Source organism: Orussus abietinus, unplaced genomic scaffold (genome assembly GCF_000612105.2).
Source record: "Orussus abietinus isolate OABI.00-Male unplaced genomic scaffold, Oabi_2.0 scaffold668, whole genome shotgun sequence".
Taxonomy (NCBI): domain Eukaryota; kingdom Metazoa; phylum Arthropoda; class Insecta; order Hymenoptera; family Orussidae; genus Orussus; species Orussus abietinus.
Genome location: NW_019394822.1, coordinates 15751 through 37529, shown reverse-complemented (window position 1 = coordinate 37529; position 21779 = coordinate 15751). Strand labels below are relative to the sequence as shown.

The window sequence follows — 21779 nt, the reverse complement described above, 5'->3', positions numbered from 1 at the left end:
CTCCGCATCACGTCGACTGCGAGGCAACAATGTACTTAATAGTAGTAGATAAGTAGATAAAATCATATGGAGCGTCACGAGTGTTCTTCCCTTACCATCAAAAGCGAGCAGTGTCGGTAAGCGTAGGTAAGGCACCACCGTCAACTGCCGCATGGTATTACCGTCACGAGTACGTGAGCCGCCAACGGTCACTGGTAGATGGTACCGTTATCGCGAGTGCGCGAGTTCAATATCAGAAATTCGTTGCGCCGCCCTTGGGGGCAAAAAACAGTGAAAGCTAACGTACGAAACCAGAGGGCAGCACAGGATGCGATCGCACGATCCCTTCCGTGAGCAATCTCCCAACTCATCTCTGCTCACCTCTGCTCATCTCTGCTCTGGTTCCCGCAATCTACTCCTAAATTTTGTTTTCGAAATATGGTAGCGCTGGCATTCAACAAATCGATAACCCTTCTATTGCACGCGTAACTCTAAGCTGTGCATTGCCTCTTTTTACGTAACTTTTTAGTATAAAATATCCGAAATAACGCATATAATTTCCAATCCGAAATAATACTGTGAAAAACCCGTTACCTGATTAAATCACTTTTGCAGGCAGGTGGAAAATGGCAGCCAACAAATTCAACATCATTGTAAGTTTCGTTGCCCCGATTTTACACCTTCTGATCTGATTGAGTGATTTCTTTAAATAAGGAAATTAGTATCTCTTTAATTTATGATAGTATATTCATAAAATTCGAAATATTTTCAGGCAAGATCGTTTTCATCATCAACAGCTGCACTGCAACTTGCTAAGGTATGTTAATGTATAGAGCAATCACATTTAAGAAATTGAAGACCTATCTATCTGTGTTGAAATATTAATATTCATAAGCATATGAATGATTAGTTCAATGAATTTTATTTTTAACAGCCACCAATTCAAGTATTTGGAATAGAAGGACGATATGCAACGGCACTCTATTCTGCTGCTACTAAGCAAAAATCGTTGGATGTAGTAGAAAAAGATCTGATAAAATTTCAGGTTTGTTTTCTTTCATTCCTGTTTTTACTTGCTTTGCTTCATCTTCTGTTCAATATACTTTTAACATTAATCTTATATTAATAGGGTCTCCTGAAGACTGATGCAAAATTGATTGAATTTGTGAAGGATCCATCGATTAAGCGTAGCATCAAAGCTGAAGCAATAAAAGCTATAAGTAATAAAATCAACTTTAATGCAGCTACATCAAACTTGTTATCTCTCCTCGCAGAGAATGGACGTCTACAAAAATTGAACCAAGTTATTAATTCATTTAAAATCATTATGGCTGCTGAAAGAGGGGAGGTTGTATGCGAAGTTATTACTTCAAAGCCATTAGATGCGGATACCAAAGGAAAATTAGATCAAGTTCTGAAACAATTCTTGACCAAAGGTCAATCTATCCAACTTACAACAAAAGTAGACCCAGCTATTATTGGTGGTATGATAGTTTCCATTGGTGATAAGTACGTGGACATGAGTATCTCTAGTAAGATCAAGAAATATTCAGACATAATTACTAGCACAGTGTAATATCTTATAAGTATTTTAAACTGTTAAATTCTATGGTGGTAACCAATAAAATTAGAAAAAGTAAAGAACCCTTCCTTGATTAATGCAGGGTTATGTTGAACGTTATTATGAACAATTCACTGAATAAATAAAAAAAATGCAGTTATGACCTATTTACATAACAAAAATTCTATAATGAGTCTAGGTCATTAAAATGCCATGAATTATTTAATGGAGTAAGTCATCTTTTATATGGCATTAATGATATCGCCTAATGATCTTCCACCAAACTGTTGCAGGCATGCAGTATAGACACGTTCCTCATTACACAACAGATTCAAACATTACCTACCGATTCAAGAATTCTCATTCCGCTTTACTTTAAAACAAACTCAGTTATGTCAGAGAATTTCAATTTCTGAAATATTTGCGAATGAAAAGGGAGAATGCACAGAGTTATTTAATTTTCCCAGGGTACTGATGAAACGTGCTACGGCAATATTAGAATTATGTATTTCTTAAATTGTAAAAGTTACAAATTGTTTGTCATTTTGATACAAAGTACAGGTTCCACTGATCTCTATAGAAAGAAGACCAGCGATATATTGCAAGTCTTGAAACTATGGTTTGTATAAGATTAAAAGACTCTCTCATATGTTCAAATATTCTACTAGGATCGTCTTTACTCTCCAAATTATACCCTATCTCTCTGTGAATTTTACAACGCCCTTCAAATGATTCAAATCTCATTGAAAAAGTAATTTCAATATAAGTTCAAATGCTTAGACAAAAGTTATTCAGACGATGGAATGAGTTTGGCATTATCTAGCATTTATTTTCATATGAACATAGATATAGGAGTGTGTGCATATACCCTTGTAGCACAAACAACTGTTGAGTAATACTGTACAGCCTGAGGTCTCCTTCAGCCCTAAATTTAGGATACTGTCAGGGTTGACTGCCATTCAATTTTCTCCTGAAACATTCACAAAATTGTAGGAAGCATCCAAAAATACAAATTGCACAATATTACATTGAGAAATAACACTGAATACGTTTTTGAATTTTAAAGTACCAAAAATTGATGATAAAGTAACCATGCATACCGCAAAACTTCATTAACATGCATCTCTGAAAAATGCTTCATATATCATTGAAAATATGAAGTATGCCATGAACTTCTGGTGGAGTATTCGGTACACATGAATTTTAGAATAGACAGGTGACAGCGATCGAAGGAATGGATTTTTCTAAAGGGATAGAAGATTGCGCTAACCATTTCGTTGACCTTTCTAAATACAACATACCTTTTCTTCTTTTTGTAAGCAGTAACGGATTCTTGGCCACTATCATCAGCACTATCTTCTGATTGACTGCTACTACTGCTGCTTGAAGAACTGCTTGAAGAATCACTCGAAGAATCACTTGCTATTCCTGTATCCTCCTTTAGGTCAATCGTTTCAGCCAATGCAGCTAGTTCCGGTTCCTTAACTCTGAGTACCTTCAACCATTTCCGCGACAACTTTGGTCTTCCTCGCACCTGCATTAAGTTTAAGTAATGCGTGAAAATAATTTTTTTAAAGTAATCATTACTTCTCACTACAATACGTTGTCTTAATTATTTTCTTACCGTTTTATGCCAAACTACAGGAAAGTTGGTGCGTGAACAGAAATTCTGAGTAACAGCTATCGTCTCGTCAAGATTAAGAACTACATGCCACCAGCCACCAGGAATAAAAACGGTCTCTCCAGGTTTCTGAAGTATTTCTATCGGTTGACAGTCTTGTGGCCACGTTGGTAACTTGGTACGAGGATATATAACAGAGAACCACGTTATAGCCTCGTCTCTTTGTTTACCACCTTCAGCCACGGATACTTTGAGTAACTCACGGGGAGTATGAGTTGGAAATAGACACCATCTTTTATGACCAGAAATCAGTGCATTCCATGCACTGGTTCCCAAAGGATCTATATGAATACCCGTACCTATTCCAGAAATATTGAGCTATGAATTTACAGAAGCAAGAACTTTCATATGATAAATGATCATTACTTGGATCATCATGGTTTTTAAATTAAGTTTCAACATTTAAATATGTTATTTTCTTATTTTAATTTTAACCTCAACAACTGCTTACCAGATCTAGCAGGCCCCATGACAAACCAACGATATGGTGGTCTCCGATGTTCGCCTGCATGTTGAAATAGATCATCTCTGAAGTATATTGGAACTATATAATCTTCCAGCAACTTTTGCCTGCGAGGATGCTCTCCGAAGGAACTATCGAAGATATACAATGGAGAATCATCCTCATTGTTCATCATGTATCGAACAAAATACTTCATCTTCATTTTTACACTGTAGCCCTCATTGTCCTCACCGCACTTGAATTTTTGGTTTCTATATTTTTTAGCCAACCTCTGCTCATCAGAATAACTCATTATTAAATGGTGACATATAATAATGCAGAGATAAAATAAGATCGTTTCAAAAGGATTAACACTGACCTCTATAGTCCACTTATGTTGTGCTTTCCAATTGGACTGAACACCTTGAATTATCACAGGTTGGTAGGGTTTCTCAAAACGTTCAACAAATTCTGCAGGCGTTACCGAGGATTCATCAATTCTCATTATGTTGTCTTTAAAATCCCAGAAAGGTTGAAAGTTTTTGTGATAACCATGTTGAGTCCAAGCAAACTTATCTCCAAGTTCTACGAAATAAAGGCCATCTCGGTCAAACTGGTAAGTCTCACTTTACCTTGGTACATCCAACGAGCGATGTGAAACAATGCGCACACTTACACTAATGTAATAACCCTAATGTATTACTATTAATATTTTGGAGAAAAAGAGACGGCCGACACGGAAAATGTACAAAGCGTCTTAAACGTAAAAACGAACATACTCCAACACCGGATATCTAACGAATAAGCAAAAATTGAGCCCGTTAATTCAACTACGAAGGGTAGATGTGCACAACGTACGAAAAAGGGAAAGTTTACGTGTCCACGTTAAGTTCCCAAATAGGTTAGGAAACGAGGTTAAACTTACCTGGCCTCGCTCGTCTCTTAACTTCCTTAATACGCTTTTTCGCTCGATGGTCCAACTTTAATTCGTCCGTCATGGCACCGTGAACGATGAGCGATAAAACCCTGTATTCAAAACATTAAAAACTTACAACTAAAAAACCATAAACGACCATGCCACCAGGGGCCACCACCAAATTGTAATGATACGTACGTATACGAATCGGCTCGCGTGGGTTGACGCGACTCCCACGAGGTGTCACCATGGTGTCACCGGCCGCGTCGGTTACGTATGTACTTCGAATTGACTGGAGCACTGGAGGACGCCAGTCCTTGTCCTCGATCGTACATCCTTTACCCCATTTACAAATATTTACCAAAACAAACACCACTGCTCTTCCCTTCCGACTCTTCCTAACTAAACGGACATAAGGATATCACCTATGCAAGGACAACGTCCCGACTAGTTGCGCTTATTTAAAGACCGGTTCTAGTAGAAGCGCATCAGTTCCTACATTACCGACCTAGCGAAAAACTATTTGAAGTCCCCACCGGAACATGGCGCCGACGCGCGGCGCGCGTCCAGATTTAAATTTCATTAACTCCGACGCATCAAGAAACGTAGGATTTTAATTATTCGTAAAAGCTCGTTTAGTGTCGAGAGCATTCCGAGACTCATTGCCGTAACTGATGATCATTATTTTTGTAGTACTCTCGAGTTCTGGCAGTTGACGCGCGACTACACCCGTCATCTTGGCCCGTAGGGCAGTTACCGGCGCTGGTGCTTGCACGGTTGGCAACGTCGCTCGGTGATTCTCGGCGGGGAACGCGCCGAGCGGGGCGAGAAAAGTCGCCGGTCTCGCGGGCAACGGCGAGAGACAAGAGGTAGGCATGGAAACCTGGTGGCTCGTGTACATATAAGGACCTGCGCGGCGCCGCTCGACCATGTGCGCAGCCAAGTCGCTCCGCGCAGTACCGCGCGTTCGCGCGAGTACACCGAGTGTACGTCAAGTCGCGCGCCTCGTCGCGGAGCCCGATTGCGATCCGTCAGCGCGACGATGCCCGCGCCCGTCCCGCTGCGAAGGAAAAAAAAAGAAGAAGGAACCACCGAGCGGATGTTTGCTGAGCTCGGTTTCGTGATGGACGGAAATGCGTTCGCCAGTCCAGGGGGGGATCGAGAGTCGAGATCGAGAGCGGAGGCTCCGCGGTAACGGCGCCCGATTTCGGGCCGCGACGAGACGTGAAAAGCGAAGAATCTCCCTCGCGCTCGACTCGCGCGGTTTGCCGTTTGGCGTATAGCTGAAATAGCTGCCGGCGTGAAACGAGCCCGCCAATGAGAGTGCCGGTTCTCGCGGGATTCTTATTCTCCCCGTATGAGCCGAGCTATTTTAACGGAGGCTAATTCGGCGGCATCATTTTCGCGGCGACGCGCTCGCGGGTTACGGTTTTGCCGTCTCCGGATTTCCGCTGCCGTCTACGACCTCGACTCGGCCGCGCCTCCTTACGAGTCCTGCGAATGCCGCCGCAAGCAAGGTGAGTTGCACCTGCCTAACGATGCGACGGGTTGAATATTTCAATTCGAGCCATCGCACAGTGGGCAAAAATCGGGAAAAGCTGGCCGAAAGTAAAAAAAAATGAAATTTCTAGTTTGGGACCTCTGTTTGTCCTGGAATTTTTAGTAGGAGATTCTAGGTACAATGCAGATGGGTTTTTAGCGACCAAGTATCGCTGTGTGCGTTGTAAGAAAAGTGATATTTGCACGAAGATACTTTTAGACGGTATTTTCACGCGCGCCGGACGCTCCACGTAAACGTGTATGAAAAGTTGTGTGGTATGGCGATTTCAACCGAAAATTATGGATTCTCTTCCTCAAGGTATGTATTATTCGGTATCATGTATGACATTGTCAAATTTAGAACGTGCAGAAAATTATTAACGTTGCAATGGAAGTACTTTTTTTATACCACGCAGACAAAGCTGTTTTCAAAGGTAGGCAAATGTTTATAACTCGATCGCACTCGATCGATGATTTTTTTTTATTTTTAGTTGAATATTAAAAAATACAAAAATCAAAGAATCAGCTGTCACTTTTTGCAACTTTCGCTTCTGTGACCATTTTTCTGAAACGATGTAAAACACGGCGATGCGGCAGCTTCGATTTATAGTGACTCCGATTGTGGGTCTAAGAGTGAGTTGCGTTAGTATAATGACTTCTAACACCCATGTAACGATAATAATTAATAAAACGTGTTGATATATAATATGAACAACTTTTGTGACACTTTGATTTTTACCCAATTCCCATGCAAACTTTCTATCATTTTTACATACTATTAGTGCGATTATGAAGCCGTTATTTTTTAAAAATTAATATTAAAATCATTACCAGCAACCGCGAAAATCACCGAGTAGAAAATTTCATAAACAAATTTGTGTCTTTTGGAAAACCGACCAAATTCGTTATCAGCGATCTCGAAAACCCCGGAATACCAAATTTCATATAGATTACCTTATTTTTCGAATGTTGGCCAGCTTTTCCCAATTTTTGCCCACTGTGCATTGGGAAGGACGAATTCGAGTCACAAGCGTGAGAGGGAAACTGAGTTAACCCATAACGGGATACCATGGTCGTTCACTCGAGTGGTCGTTATTTTCAAATTCGTCGCTTCACTCGCCAACTCGCAATCGACTCGAATCGAATGCATCTCTTATCGAGTTCTCGAGTCCAAACTCGATTCGAGAACGATCTCGCATTCGAGTGACTCGAGTTGACAAAACATTACACAATATATCTCAACCGACTCTTTCGCATCTTTACGCGCGTTGATTTGAAAACGACTTCGAATCGCTCGTAAAGAGGAGCGCGGCTCAATCATAAACGTTGCGATCACGTGATCTGCATCTATTTGGATTTCGGCCCTTTTACTAGAGGTTCATAGACTACGTCTCCATCATACTCGAAATCCGGATTTATCGGGTCCAGACCCAGTAAATCCGAATTTAAGTGTCGATCGAGGCGCTCGGAATCGAATCTCTGTGTTTATTAATGAGATGGAAACCCATTTTACTGGGTTCGGATTGGAGAAATTCAGGATTTAGGAGTATGATGGATATGTAGTTGCTACCATGATCATCTAATCTATGGATCGTGCAACCTGAAACCTCGCGACGACCAGCGCCATTCGGTGATCGAATCACGGACGTGAGATGTACATAGATGTATGAATCCGCGTGTAGATTTGACCACGAAGACAACAGGTGAAAGAGAGGGAACAGAGGGGTTGTTTTCTCACTCTTCCCTTTTTCTGAAACTATTGCGTGCGGTAATATGACGATAGCCTAGCTAAAAAGGTAAGAAAAAGAGAGAGAAAGGACAATCCCTGGACGTTCAGCGTAACGCGAGATAGAGAGGGAAAGAATTGCTCCTCTTCGTTCTTGTCCCTTTTCTGCATTCGCATGAATAGCATACATAGGATTTGTGGACCGTGCACATCCGACTCTGAAGATAGAAATGGAAGAGAGGACAGAGGAGTTGCTTTCTCGCCCTGTCTCCCTCTCTTTTTACATGAGACTTCCATCACGGTACAACGATAGCCTTATAACGGAAAAAAAGAGAGAGTAAGGATATCCCTCGTTCGCTCTTTTTCATTTTCGCTGACATCTCGAGAATATCAAGAGAATGCTTGGGTTTCTAGGCTTCATATCGCCAATGTCCATGGATCGAACAGGGTAGTTTTTTTTCAGAAGCAAGCGAAATGCGCGCTTAATCTTTTTACAATCGATAAAGCGAGGGAGACTGCAGAGACCAGATTCTTGATTATTGAGAAATTAATATTTATCGAATCGATGTGCCGAATTTTGGCGTTAAGTATTCGGTGCCGTTCGCGCAGGCCTTTAAATGTATTTGGTGCGAAACTCTACCGAGTTTCCTGATCAACGTAGGCATGCCAAACTGATAGCTTCGTCTCCGAGTTTCAAGTGTCGACCAATGACGAGACTTCGCAACAGTGCGTCATTGTTCATCCGAATCGATTCGTATGCGAAAAGAAAAATCCGCTGAACCTAAGAATCGAGTCCCTGGACCCCGAAGATCGATTCTTTTCGATTCGAGGTATCGTCGTAATATTATGCTAAATTTTCCCCGATCATCGGAGAAAAGTCGACGTCGACCCAGGGCATTCCGCGACGCGTAATGGGCCTCTCATACAAGCTCACGTATTACGCCAGATAGTCCCATGTCCTCTCTTGTTCTCGCTCCCTACTACATCCCTTCGACCTCGCTTTCTCTCGTATCGCTCTCCCTCTCTCTTTCCCTCCTTTCGAACGCTTTCCTTCTCTCTCGGGTCGACGAAGCGAGCCGCCTCGAATTGTAATGCTCCTTGTGAGCGGTCAACGCGGAGTCGCGCGATTTTCTTTAGAAACGTTCCGCGCAACCGACTTCTTTCCCAAGCGCGTAAATCGCCTCCACGTGCTCCAATAAACCTCTACTCCGAGACGGGACGATTATCGCGAGAGGTGTAAACGAGTTAAGCTCGTAAAAAGCTCGCGTTCCTCGCTCAAGGGCGTATATCGTTGCCCTAATGGGAACTTGGGGCACGGTCGCTCCTTCCTTATCGGCGATTAAGAAGTAGCCACCGGGAGTTTATCGGTACGCCTAGGAATTTTTAACCAGGCTTCCTTTTCCACTCCCTCCCCGCCGTCCGGGCCGTCGGAAAGGAAGAGGAGTTAGTCACCGTTAGTCACTGGCGGAGCCGGTACACCTTGTGCACCTTGTGCACGACGTACATAGATGGTAGATGGGCCCTGGCGCGAAGGTCTCTGCCGGCGGAGTGGGGCGACAAGGAGGGAGAGGGACAGGGGTCGGTTGGGGCCCGGAGCTCGGCGCTGATTGGCCCAGCCCGGCCGGCCAATCACCGCGTGCCGGCCATTGGGACCGCGCATGCGCGCTCCATGCCATCCCGTATACTCCTCCGCGATCCTGAAACGCAGTTTCCGTGAATCGGCGACCGAGGAAAAAAGTGCGGGCCGCGATGCCGAGTCGAGACTCGGAGCCGCCATGCTCCGGGCGCGAACCATGCGCGAGATAGACGGGGAACTCGAAGGGAGGCGACCGATCCTGCGGATCCCAAGGTGCGTCAACCCCCGGTGCTGCCCTCTGGGGGGTCGGATATCGAGCTCGCGCTCCGAAATTCGCGTTCTCGGGAGGAAATCATCCCAGGGGAATTTTTCAAAATTTTTACGGGATTCGATCGAGATTTACAGGGGGTGAGAATTTAAATAGAGATCGATCGATGGTTATATTTTCTTTCTCTCGCAGAGAAAATATCTGAAAGAATATTGTCGCGTGTCGGGATCTCGGCATGATTTAGCGGGTTAATCTCTCTCGCGAGGAGCCGAGGACCCAAGGACGTGAGAACTCGGCGGGAAAATCGGCAGATTTTGATTGCTCATTCGTGTCAAGGTTCCGGATGATTTTAAAATTCCCTCCCGGGGAAGGTGAAATTCCCCCTCGTCGGTGCTCGCACCTGAGACTGACTACTGCCTCTTTTAGGATGCAACAACGGGGGTTTTACGGCACATTAAGAATCGCTCGGTTTACGACTCGTCGCGTGACGGTCGCGGAGAGTCGTAAACGGCTTTACTGGCTACTAAACTAATGTAAACTAAAATAACTTGCGCCTAAGTAGGGAAAGAAAAAAGAGTGGGGCGCGACTAACCCACCTAGGCTTTAGCGCCGCTTATGTCTGGGAAATTTACGTAATACGAATTCCTCGCCTACGCGACTCCGAGGTGTAGGCACATCGATTCAACGGAAAAATGTTATTTCCACACATTTTTTCTCTCTCTCCCCCTCTCTCTTTTTTAGATGTCTCAAGAAGAACAAGAGAACGCGTCGAGAAAAAATATCGCGCGGTGCACATATGGCCCTCGAAAGTGATCGATGTTCCGCGAGAAAAACGGCTAATCCACCGATAACGCATTTTCGAAACTGCAGCGAGAGGTGCTACGAATTCGATTCGAGTAATCCGATCCGCCATGGCTATGTCATGGCTACGACCTCCTTTCGATTAATTTATTCCTCGCGTTATTACTCACTACTCGCGTATACGCCGCGACAAGCACGACACTCGACTTCTAGTTCATTTTTTGAGAGACGCCACGACGGATCGTTGTGCTCGACTCGAGTCTTCAAGGTTTATATACAATATTTTCTAGGGGGAGCGTCGTGTACGAAGTTTCTATCCGAGCGCGAATCTGACAATTGGGGCGTTTATAAATTTCTATATTAGCGCGTTAGACCTAGCTCGATAAGAGATAAAGTCCGTCGGCTGAGAGAGGTCGCGCGGAGGAACGGGTAAAAGGACAACTCCTTATCTAGGCACGAGTCCGCAAGTCGCGAGGTGACGTGCCTCCGTCAAAAGTTGACCGTGGCGACAATCGCGCCCTCCCACTCCGCCGGCGAGGCAGGGCACTACTCGGGGCCTGTCGCGCTTGGCACGCGTGTTACCCATGGACGTGGATATTAGGTTATTTCAATACAAAGTTGCGGATTTCACCAATTGTTGCAACGGCCAAACCACAAATTCATATTGAATATCAAAACCTTGATTTACACTTGGCACGCGTGTTACCCATGGACGTCAGATATTAGGTTGTTCCGATACAAAGTTGCAGATTTAATTAATTTTTTTCACCGGTCAAGTTAACAAATTCAAAATGAATTTCAAAACTTTGAATGTGTCATGACATTCCTTGAGTGTTCACGAATCGGTGTTAAAATATCCGTTGGTTAGGTGAATTATTTTTCAAAAGATAGGTATCATTCGAATCGACTCGTTTTTGGGTTTCGCTACCTTGTACAGTGGCGGAAATGAATATCTTCCCTGCAAATATGGTGTCGCGAATGCGTGATAGAAAGGCATTCATGCCCACCAGGGTACATTCTAAAATATCAAGAAAACGATTAGTCTCCTTGAATCCTCTACGCTACGAACTCATCGAGAATTTGAAAATCTAACCGGCTTCGACCGCTTCTCTAGCAGACCGTAGATTCGTAGTTTCGTTGTTTCGTCGTTTTACGACGTGGCTTGAGTCTCATTTTTCATGAAAGTTGCCCGTCGAAACCTCAGGCGAACACGCGACGAGACGGCGGCAGGGACGTCGGCGAGCGGGCTGACCACCGACCCCGCCGGGCAGGGGGGCGATCGAGGACCTCGGTAGCTCTCGGATGACCGACTCGCCATGTCGACGTCAGAGAGGAGCACGGTGCCCCCGGCACCTCCGGGTCCGTTCCTGGGCCCGATCCTCGGGCCCAACCTCGTCGTCGAACCCCCACGACCTCCGCCGCTCCACGTACCCTCCGTCGATGTCGCCTCCGGCCCTCCGCGCCGCCTCGTCGCCGCTCCCGACGCCGTAGGTGGCAACGCCAAACTCCTGCCGCAGCAGGAGACTCCGACCCCCAAGACGAAGATGAAGACCATCAACTGGAACAAAATCCCGCATCACAAGGTATGTACAGGATGAGGAAAAATGTTCTCGGGCATACCTTCAAACTTTTTATATATAGAACATTTTTAATATGCGTTTGTTATCAATTTTTAATTTACATTTAATATGTAAACGACGCGGCGGTGCTCTGAAGTGCATGCTCGGTCTTACCTAGCTTCTTTTCACAGGTCATCGGGAAACGCAACATTTGGTCCCTCGTGGCCGACGAGCACCAAAACTCTCCGATGGCCGACCTCGACTGGTCCGAAATGGAGGGACTCTTCTGCCAGCAAGTGCCGATCTTCTCCTCGATCGCCTCGTCCTCCGGTTCCGGGGGTCCTTCCTCCGACACCGAGAAACGCCGGCGAGAACACACCGAGGTTAGATCCGCACGGATCGCGCGCCAGATGCGCACTGATGCGCACCGCTTCCCGACTCGATTTAAAAGACACCCCGCGCTCTCGTGGAAGCCGGCCGGCCGCCATCTTGGATTATTTGAAATCGCGCGCCAGATGCGCATTGATGCGCACCGCTCCTCGGCTCGATTTGAAAAAAGCTCCCGCGAAGTCGGCTGGCCGCCATCTTGCATTTTTCGAAATCGCGCGGGAAGCGAGTCGGACAGATGATGCGTATTCCGGGAGTTAAATTTAATCGAACGCTTCGATATTTCAGATTGTGCTGCTCGACGGAAAGCGAAGCCTGAATGTCAACATCTTTCTTAAACAATTCAGAAGGTAATGGACACGAGATAACCTCGGAAGAACGCGCTCAACTTGGTTACGCACTTTGATTTGTCCAGCTCCAACGATGACGTCATTCGACTTATCCGAGAAGGTGATCATGGCGACATTGGATTGGAAAAACTTCGAGGCTTGCTGAAAATCCTGCCGGAGGTCGAAGAGGTGGAGAAACTTAAGAACTTCGAAGGCGACAAGTCGAAGCTCGGCAATGCCGAGAAGTTCTTCCTCCAGCTCATGCAAGTGCCAAAGTAAATTCCGGACTCACTCGGCCTTGTTTAATCTCATGATTATTTTACGAGCAGCGTATTGATAGAGTTAATTTATTTACAAGCTATAAACTGCGAGTCGAGTGCATGCTGCTCAAGGAGGAATTCGAGGCGAATATTAGTTACCTCGAGCCGAGCATAAACTCCATGATTTTGGCCGGCGAGGATCTCATGACCAATAAAGCTCTCCAAGAGGTGCTCTACATGGTCCTGGTTGCTGGGAATTTCCTCAATTCGGTATTTATATACCTATCTTGTACAAAACGTGTATGCAATATACTTCATGATTGTATTCCCGTCTCTTTGCCAGGGTGGATATGCGGGGAACGCGGCAGGAGTTAAATTGTCGTCGCTGCAGAAGCTGACGGAAATCCGCGCGAACAAACCAGGAATGAATCTCATACATTATGTCGCACTGGTAAGAAAAAAATTACGGTCCATTTTCTCCAAATACAGTGAATTGTACGATCAATCGATATGCTCGGTATATCTGGGTTTTATTGGGTTACAGCAAGCGGAGAGAAAAAGGAAGGACCTCCTCGACTTTGCCAGGAACATGAGCACTCTGGAAGCTGCAACGAAGTAAGTGTACCGAGGAATTCTATAAATTCCGGGCGTTACTCATTAATATATTTATTCAAGGACGACGGTGGAGCAGCTTAGTAACGAGTTCAATAGCTTGGATACCAAGATCAAGAAGATCAAGAGCCAGATCCAACTGCCCACCACGGATAACGATATCCGAACCCAAATGTCGCAATTTTTACAGGCAAGCTCTCGTCGCGACGTGATCCTCAAATCCACGAGAAGAGACTAGTCTTTTTTAAGAAGTTCTGACTTGAATTTTCAGATTGCTGAACAAGAAATGAAAGAGCTGAGAAAAGACATGGCGGAACTGGAGTGCGTGAGGCAGTCACTCGCTGAATTCTTTTGCGAGGACACGAACACGTTTAAGATCGAAGAGTGCTTTCGAGTGTTCCATCACTTTTGTCAAAAGTTCAATGAAGCGGTGGCCGAAAATGAGAGACGTCGGATTCAAGAAGAGCAAGTCATCACTAGACGCAAGCAACGGGAGGAGCAACTTAAGGCTAGGAAACGATTCCGTAAGAACTGCTTTATATATTATCTTCTCGCAGCTCAATAAAATCCAGTTCACTGCATATTATTATAAACGGCATTCTCATCGATAGTGAGCAGCCAGAACGAGATTCCTGTCTCGGAATCTGAGAGTAATCTCATTGAGTATGGGCTTTTTGATGTTCATACGTCTCAGAGGTCGTACGGCCGCAACGATGCCAAGGTAACGGTGGTTAATTTCTTTTTTCTGAATTTCTTCAATGTAAAGCACTTAACCGTTTGAGTCCCAGGCAGCGCGATTGCGCTGTTCAGATTTTATGTCGAGAAAACCCAGCACATTCCGAGCGTTGTGGACAACTGACGGTGCGTCACCGATTGTCAAAGTCGCTCAGATTCACTGACCCAAGTACATTACACAGCTCCTTCTTTTAACCTCTTAACTTACAATATCGTGTGAGAGACGTGGTAAATCAATCGGGCCAAACATGAACAAAACGTGTGAGAGACGTGGTATGTCAATCGGGCCAAATGTAAACAAACCGTATGAGAAGTTACGTTCAGCCAAACCGTGAAATGGGCCGATGTATGACCGACACTTTTGTTGTTTATGACACGCGCTATTGGAATTTAAATCGTAACGCAAGGGTGTAAATAATACATCTTACAATTCAAGAAACGCTATCGCGCCGAGTGGGATTCATCGGCATAAAATAAACAAAGCGCTATCGCGCTGTTTGGGTCTTCTCGTACTCATTTAGAGAAAGCGCGGTTGCGCTGTTCGGGATTCTTCGACAGTGTTTTCTCAATACCCCCTAGGACTCAAACGGTTAATGATAGCATACAAATTACGTGTGTATGAAAGAGAAAACTATACAATCGTAGATGAAAAGACTCCAAAACGGCGGTGTTACCTCGGATGAGGATATCTCGATCACAGGGTCACCGAGCATTCGTCGACGTCTTGGATCGGCAAATCTGGACCAACAATCAACCAAAGAAGATACGTACTCGCCCGGTATGTACACGGTTGGACATATATTTAGTTATGTTGAAATTAGCAAGGGGCTATTCACTCGAAAAACAGTGAAAACGATCTCCTTCTTTGAGAATCGATCGCCTTTGATTTCGTATAGTAAACAATAATGTGATTCGGTAACAAGTGACGTTCGGCCTTAAAGTTGTAACAATGTTTCTGTGATTTCTAACGATTTCCAGTGATTTCTGCTTGCGATTTGGAGTGTTAAAATCCATGATTTCCTGAGTGAATAACCCCACGGAAATAAATCATCTTATTGATGGTGACTCAGCCGTGGAATTATACGGAATATAATTTCAGACATTACGCCGAACGGGACGTTAAGGCGACGTAGAAGTCGCGTGCCCTGTGAAGACGACGACGGAAATCTGCTGGATTTCCTCAGAATTTCAGGCCAAGAAAATGCGCGAGAGAGGAAATCGTGGGGAAGCTTAGGTAAAGGCTGAGAGCTGGGTTTATTTGTAATTTTCAAACGGTGTTAAATTGAAACTATATACATTTACAATTGAACAGATCGATCATGGGCTCGGAGAGCTCGAGGTCAACCAAAGCGAAGCGATTTGCTAAACGCAGATTTTTCTGGCGATCGCGAACGACCAAGTTCCCCTTCGCCTTTACTGGAAAGCAAGCCATTCTTGCAGGAAGATGAACTGCAACCAGCTGGGTACCTCATGCTTTATACAATTTTACTTCAAAACTGTAGATTAATACTTTAAAAGGTGTAAATAACTCGTGGAAATTTAAAATCATAGGAAAGCCTGGCGGCAAAAAATCGAAGCCTGGTTAACAGAAAACGAAAAGGAAGAACGAGCCGGTGAGGAACATCGGAAGAGAGCGAAGGAACTGCAAGCAAATCGCAGATCATTTGAAGATTCTGGTAAATGACATTCTTTATTCGCCGAGCGATATGGAAGACCTTTTTTCATGTATCGAAGGAATACCTTTCTTGCAGAGAGCGAAGGTAAAAATTCTACGTTGAATATTACAGTAGATGACACCGCAACGCCCGAAGGATACTCGAATGTTTACGACTGGCGATCAATGGGCGAAAAATGTGATGCAAATCGATCGTCGGAAGCAATGGAGGGTATATACCCTCTTGATAATCCAAATATACTTTTTGAACTATTTTCATAATCTAATCTTCTTTCGTATAGAACCGCAAGTTCCACACAAGGATAAGTCTTTCTGGAGAAAATCAAACCTGAACATCCCCAGCAACGCCGAAGATATGCGGAAATTGCGCTCAAGGCATTCCACAGAGAACATAGTTGGAAGCAGTAATTTACAGGTAAGCGCTCCTTCCTCGTTACCTTAAGGTGATATGAAAGGGGCATCTGAGAGATCAATCGTTCGTGAAAATTTTCTCCGAACTGGGTGTATTGAATTATCTCAAACCTAACACCGTGAATACAGAGGCTATGAGGAAGATCTTGGCATCCATGAAATTTCGTTTTTTATTAAAAAATTCGGTACATTCAGTTCGGAGAAAAGTTTCACGAACGAGACCTCTTTGACGCCACTTTCATATGCCCTTAAAACAAATCGCTAAGTCCGATGTAACGTGTTTTTCGATTATATTTTGCAGGCTATCAGGGAGGAGGAACGCAAACGACATAGAGTAGACGAAGCGACCGAAACGAATCCTACCAGTTCGGATGAATTAACGATTTATATTAGGGAACCCTACCTAACGACCCAAAACACGACTGCTCGAAGGGGTTCAAAATTCTCGAAGAAGAGTTTAGCAGAGGAGAGAGTCAGCGATAAGATAGATATTGACTCCGATAACGTTGAGACACCCCCGGCCACGAGGAAGGTGTTCAGCCCTCCAAGAGAAGTTAAACCCGTGGAGAAGGAGCCTTGTAAAAGAGAACGCTGCAACAGTTCTTTCCACGGTAGAGACACGAAAGGGTTGACAACAAAGCCTGGGAACTACCTCGCCGATCTCGGTAATGGTACGTTATCTGAACACCAGATCAGGTAACAGCGTTCACGTGTCATAAACGATTTACCCCTCAGGTGCCGCTTTCACGTCACCTTAACAGCGATCTTACGTCCTGAACCTTTGTCTTAGGAAATTTCGATCGATACGCAGCTGCCAGGAAGACCAGAAGGTACAAGAGGAGTCCGGACCTCCTCGGCGATAAAGAATCTAGACAAGACCGCTGTGATGCTGGACTATCCGAAGAGAAGCTCCAAAGGCCAAACACTCTAGCATTCGCGGAAGAAGGGAAAGTCGACGACACAATTTCCTGTATTCGGCCAGAGGATCCAAAACCAGGGGACCCGAATCACGACATCGACGCGGCTTTGGCGGAAATTGCAAAATCTGGCGAAGACCTGCAGCGACTTTCCAGGTCGACGTCTCACAGGAGCTCCAGGCTCCCTGTATCTCAGCCTGCCCCGGTTGTGGCAGTAACGAACACTGTGTTGAGCCCTGTAATGCAGGAGTCCCGACCAAGAGAGCCACCGGTAACGATCCTGCCGGAAAGAGCGGTGCCCAGTCGAGAAAGACACATGAGCATGATCGATCCCAGCCAAGTAAAAAGAGCCATGAGGTTGACCAGCAATCCACCTAGTCGCATTAGTCAGGATACGGTTCCTTGCGTCAGTGCACCGGGTAACACCGGCGCGATTAGTCCACCAGGTACCACCTGTGTTACCACTACCTGTACTCCGAGGAATCAATCACCAGAAGATAGATCAGACCTGGACCGAACCGACTGTCCTACCCGGGTGGAACCCTCTTACGAGCCCCAGGACGCCGATCTCCATTCCAACCGAGAAAGTGAACAACTCCAGGGCAAAACGGAGCTAGACACGACCTTGGGCCCCGCGTTTCAGAGCAGATTCATCCCGGACATCGCGGTAACCAACGCACCCATCAGTTCTTTGTCGCTCTTCGCGAAGCACAAGGACCAGGAGCTCAACGACGAGGGATTCGAAGAGACCCAGAGTCTCGTCTCAGAGGCCTTCAGTCAAGAGACCTCTTCAGGGAATTTCGAAGCCGACACCCAGATCTCGAGCAGGTGTTCCCCTGCCGAGATGGGGAACATCTCCGTGATCCAGGTCCCCGGCATTTCGTGCTCGTCTCCGTCACCCTTGCCATCGCCCTTGCCACCGGCAGAGCGAATCGATAAGAGCAACGCAACGACCCCCCGTAAACCGCCCCAGAAAATCAGGTCGTTCGAGAGGAAGGTCGTGGGACCTGGACCCGGCAACGGAAGCTTCTTGCCAAAGAGGACTGGAAGCATGAAGCACGATATTGCCAGGACTCCGGATATGTCTAGGAAAAATCCCACCGCCTTACCGACCAGGGTGAATCCGCCTAAAAACGAGGTTGAGAGGTCCAGCTCTCGCAGCAGCCTGAGGAGCTCACGTAGTTCGCTAAATAGTGCTACTTCAGTCAACACCGTAAGAAACCTAGGACCCAACCACTCTCGCCTTGGTGGCTATACCTCGGCTATTCGAGCGCTGACCAACGACCTTAGGAAGAGCCACTTTGGGGCGGGAATTGCAGGCATGCCGGGCATACCCGGGATCCCCGGAATCGCGGCCGACTCGCAGTTGTCGGCTATGAAGGAAAGCGAGAAGCGGAAGATTGCTTCTAGGAATTCTGCCAGCAGGATTCCCTCCGGGAGGAGCGCTCACCGATACGGCTCTACTGCCGTTGGACTGCCTGGGAAAAATATCCCACGGTCCACAAATGTAAGTGTGATCTCAGTTACAGCACGGTCACGCCCATAGAAAAGGCAAACGGAATTATTAAATCGTATGAAATATCGGGGAACTGATCGTAGTGGGATTAGAAGCGTGTCCTGTCTCATACTTGCCGTGATTGTGAATTTAAATCTCGAATATTTCATTCGGTAAGATATCCCACGGTTCACAAACGTAAATGTGATCTCAGTTACGGCACGGTCATGCTCGTTGAAAAGGCAAACGAAAAGATTAAAACGCATAAAATATCGAGGAGGGCGTTAGAGCGTGGTAAACCTCGCACTTTCCGTGGCTGTGAATTTAAACTTCGAATATTTCAGGTGGAAAAATATCTCACGGTCCACAAACGTGTGATATCAGTTACGGAACGAGAACTTTTAGATGCCGATTTCACGTGTCCTTAAATTCCGAATATGTAGGGGAGCGGGATTAAATGCGGTGAGCTGGGAATAGGAATGTCCTGGGGATTAAGAAATTCGAAAAAATGGATCAGATATTTCGGATACATATTTTCGACTTACTCGCTGTCCATACTCGGGTGAATGAAACTAGTATTACCAAAAAGAAAATAAATAAAATAAAATAAATAAACAGAATTGATGCCTTTGCGGTTGCGGGATCGACCTCTTACAAGGAAGAGTCGAGATTCTAAAGGAACGAGTTCTCCGATTAATCCTCCTGTTATGTATTTCAGGTCCAGTGCGACGTCCCGAAAAGAAACCCCGGAGTTTCGGCGTCGAGGAGCAGCAGCAGTGGCAGTAGTATTGGCCATCAGTCCAGTGGAACTCGAAGAATCGCCAGAAACATCGCGCCGTCCTCGAAGAGTCGTCCCGTCCAGTCGCACGCGACTCCGCGAAATCTCAGTTTCATGAGACCAACCGCCGCCAGCTCGAACAAGGGTTCCATCTCGAATCTCCCGAGGAATGTCAAAAACCTGGTGAAATAACGGCGACCTTATGTAATAGGTTCTGGCGATTGAAAAGAATCGCATGAATTCGCTTAAATCCCACCATCGGCGAAACGCTCGACGGTGGGACGTCCAAACCTGTTACCTAGCAAAGGCGACGCGAACCGCGTTCAAGAATCTCAGCGAATCTCGAAGAAAAAAATAAGAAAAAGAAAATAAGGAGAAAATAAGAAAAACACGAATGGACCTTGCGGTCTATCCGATTACGTGCTAATTTCGCCATTAAGCGATACCAGGAGTGTGCACTGTATATTACTTTCGAGAAGAATTTCCGATGACGATCGAGAATTTCCAAAGAAATAAGTGCTTATTCTAATCTCCCGTAGCCCTTCGGTCGCAAGATTTCGGCCGCGCTGGCCTATCCCCCCCCCCTTTTTTTTGGTTTCTCGTAACTCGATTAGCATGTAGAACAAATACGGGAAGATTTATCAAGAGCCTTAAGGTGGCGCGAAGAAACGCCAACTGGATGTATCCATGTTTCCGGTAATACAAAGACAGATATCGCCGAAAGTCTAGTTTGAGCGAAGGAATCTCTTGCGCGTCATTTCTGATAAAATCGTATCGTGTGTGTATAATAATAATAATAATAACAACAATAACAACAACAACAACAATAATAATTATAATAATAAAATACCTCTCGCCTCGAAATTCGGGTTCCTCTTCGCAGAGGCATCCGCGTGTTCGCGTCACCTTGGATCGGTCTTTCTACGGTACTTAAGTATTCCAGTGTGTGCATACGTAAGATAGGTGTACATTTACTTGATATAATTCCGATTTTATACAGATGTTGTTTTTTTTTCTTTTTTACGCAATACGTTTATACATGTTTTATACGAATGCACGCCACATACGCGAACAAGGTACATGTGCGCCTCATATAGCGAAAACGTTAAATGCATCTTCTTTTCGGGACGGCACTCTTTTCCAAGATTGATCATTTACTCTTTAAATATTCCCGCCTTGAAAGACCTACGCTAGACAATCCCACAAAAGGGAGCAATTTTTTTAAGCTGAATTGAGTGAAATAATCATCCTTTAAATTAACGTAATATTTCCTTGGTACTATTCAATGAAATATTTCTACGGTTCGATACAAGTTTTTTCTCAGTGTATGACATATAACTATAGAAAGGGTCCTTCCACAGCTGTAGAAATCAAAAATACAATTTACAAAGTTATTCCTTTCTCTAGTTATTCCACTAATAGGGACTTGTGTCTATTTTACAATTGTACTGGTAACATTTACCTCTTTTCTTTCAAATGTGAAAAAGAGGCATTCAGCGTCCGTCACCGGCAAGGTAGAAATTCCCGTTTAGGCTACGGAACAAACTGTTTATTGTATACGCAACATTTATATAATGAGACTAACATATGTACGTACAGTGCGCGCCAGGGCGTATTTTATTGTCTATTAATAAATTCAGTTTTTAACCTACTACCCTTACGCCATTTTCAGTCGCCGGCGCCTCCGCCGTTTCGCCCTGTTTAGTCAGGCATCACAAAGAAGAAAAAAAAAAGAAAACACATACAATAAATACGCAGTAAATGCTTCATTTAATACACCTACATATTTGCGTACACCTACAAACACACAGATACATCATATTTATACTTGAAGCATTTACTGCATGCTTGCCGTACGCTTTTATGATGTGCACCCAAATTTACACCGATAAAAATCCACGTGGCAAAAAAAAGAACGCCGATCTCGACACGACATATTTCTTTTCTCGAGATTCTGAACAACGTAGAGACAACTAGCTTGATAATCACGAGCCGAAAACACACAGCTATTTCTGGAGAAACAACGCGTTCGGAACATTTTGGGCCCGTTTTCATTTAATGGTAGGAAACCAGTTCGATCAGGTCGCTGGGCCAACTTCGATTTGACTCGATAAATATATATATATCTCTTC

The 21779-nt window shown here is 44.9% G+C and overlaps 3 protein-coding genes across 6 annotated transcripts; 2 read left to right on the top strand and 1 right to left on the bottom strand.

Moving 5' to 3' along the window:
• The first annotated feature begins 400 nt into the window (after positions 1-400).
• LOC105703241 (ATP synthase subunit O, mitochondrial) lies at positions 401-1623 on the top strand. The gene is made up of 4 exons (XM_012431481.2): positions 401-632; positions 752-796; positions 914-1024; positions 1109-1623. Exons 1-4 carry the CDS (start codon positions 606-608, stop codon positions 1553-1555), a joined length of 630 nt encoding a protein of 209 aa, XP_012286904.1. The 5' UTR covers positions 401-605; the 3' UTR covers positions 1556-1623.
• A 402-nt stretch (positions 1624-2025) lies between these two features.
• LOC105703240 (bifunctional arginine demethylase and lysyl-hydroxylase PSR) lies at positions 2026-4751 on the bottom strand. Of its 2 annotated transcripts, none has more exons than XM_012431479.1 (6): positions 4589-4751; positions 4043-4248; positions 3673-3955; positions 3165-3520; positions 2842-3074; positions 2026-2510 (listed from the first exon to the last, which is right to left on the bottom strand). In XM_012431479.1, exons 1-6 carry the CDS (start codon positions 4659-4661, stop codon positions 2483-2485), a joined length of 1179 nt encoding a protein of 392 aa, XP_012286902.1. In that variant the 5' UTR covers positions 4662-4751; the 3' UTR covers positions 2026-2482. The 2 variants fall into 2 exon arrangements, with proteins under 2 accessions (XP_012286902.1, XP_012286903.1); XM_012431480.2 differs by lacking the exon at positions 4589-4751 and adding an exon at positions 4340-4466.
• Positions 4752-5509: 758 nt separating this feature from the next.
• LOC105703237 lies at positions 5510-21372 on the top strand. 3 transcript variants are annotated; one of them, XM_012431475.2, is made up of 20 exons: positions 5510-6096; positions 11694-12072; positions 12240-12431; positions 12724-12785; positions 12851-13039; positions 13123-13294; positions 13368-13475; positions 13569-13639; positions 13700-13826; positions 13908-14160; positions 14248-14357; positions 15017-15149; positions 15471-15605; positions 15684-15834; positions 15923-16047; positions 16159-16257; positions 16328-16461; positions 16759-17128; positions 17248-18881; positions 19588-21372. In XM_012431475.2, the coding sequence occupies exons 2-20, from the start codon at positions 11806-11808 to the stop codon at positions 19837-19839; spliced, it is 4584 nt and encodes a 1527-aa protein (XP_012286898.1). In that variant the 5' UTR covers positions 5510-6096; positions 11694-11805; the 3' UTR covers positions 19840-21372. The 3 variants fall into 3 exon arrangements, with proteins under 3 accessions (XP_012286898.1, XP_012286895.1, XP_012286897.1); XM_012431472.2 differs by having other exon boundaries at positions 16123-16257; XM_012431474.2 differs by lacking the exon at positions 5510-6096 and adding an exon at positions 9524-9693 and having other exon boundaries at positions 16123-16257.
• The last annotated feature ends 407 nt before the right edge of the window (positions 21373-21779 follow it).

What these genes read in the sequence shown, in the direction of transcription:
- LOC105703241 (XM_012431481.2), top strand. Translation starts at nt 606, where the DNA reads ATGGCAGCCAACAAATTCAACATCATT. An exon ending in CCAACAAATTCAACATCATT is followed by an intron (nt 633 to 751) that starts GTAAGTTTCGTT and finishes AAATATTTTCAG; the next exon opens with GCAAGATCGTTTTCATCATC. An exon ending in AAGATCTGATAAAATTTCAG is followed by an intron (nt 1,025 to 1,108) that starts GTTTGTTTTCTT and finishes TTATATTAATAG; the next exon opens with GGTCTCCTGAAGACTGATGC.
- LOC105703240 (XM_012431479.1), bottom strand. Translation starts at nt 4,661, where the DNA reads ATGACGGACGAATTAAAGTTGGACCATCGAGCGAAAAAGCGTATTAAG. An exon ending in AACATAAGTGGACTATAGAG is followed by an intron (nt 3,956 to 4,042) that starts GTCAGTGTTAAT and finishes TCTGATGAGCAG; the next exon opens with AGGTTGGCTAAAAAATATAG. An exon ending in GCTTACAAAAAGAAGAAAAG is followed by an intron (nt 2,511 to 2,841) that starts GTATGTTGTATT and finishes TGAATGTTTCAG; the next exon opens with GAGAAAATTGAATGGCAGTC.
- LOC105703237 (XM_012431472.2), top strand. Translation starts at nt 11,806, where the DNA reads ATGTCGACGTCAGAGAGGAGCACGGTGCCCCCGGCACCTCCGGGTCCG. An exon ending in CAGCTCATGCAAGTGCCAAA is followed by an intron (nt 13,040 to 13,122) that starts GTAAATTCCGGA and finishes TTTATTTACAAG; the next exon opens with CTATAAACTGCGAGTCGAGT. An exon ending in AGAAGATACGTACTCGCCCG is followed by an intron (nt 15,150 to 15,470) that starts GTATGTACACGG and finishes ATATAATTTCAG; the next exon opens with ACATTACGCCGAACGGGACG.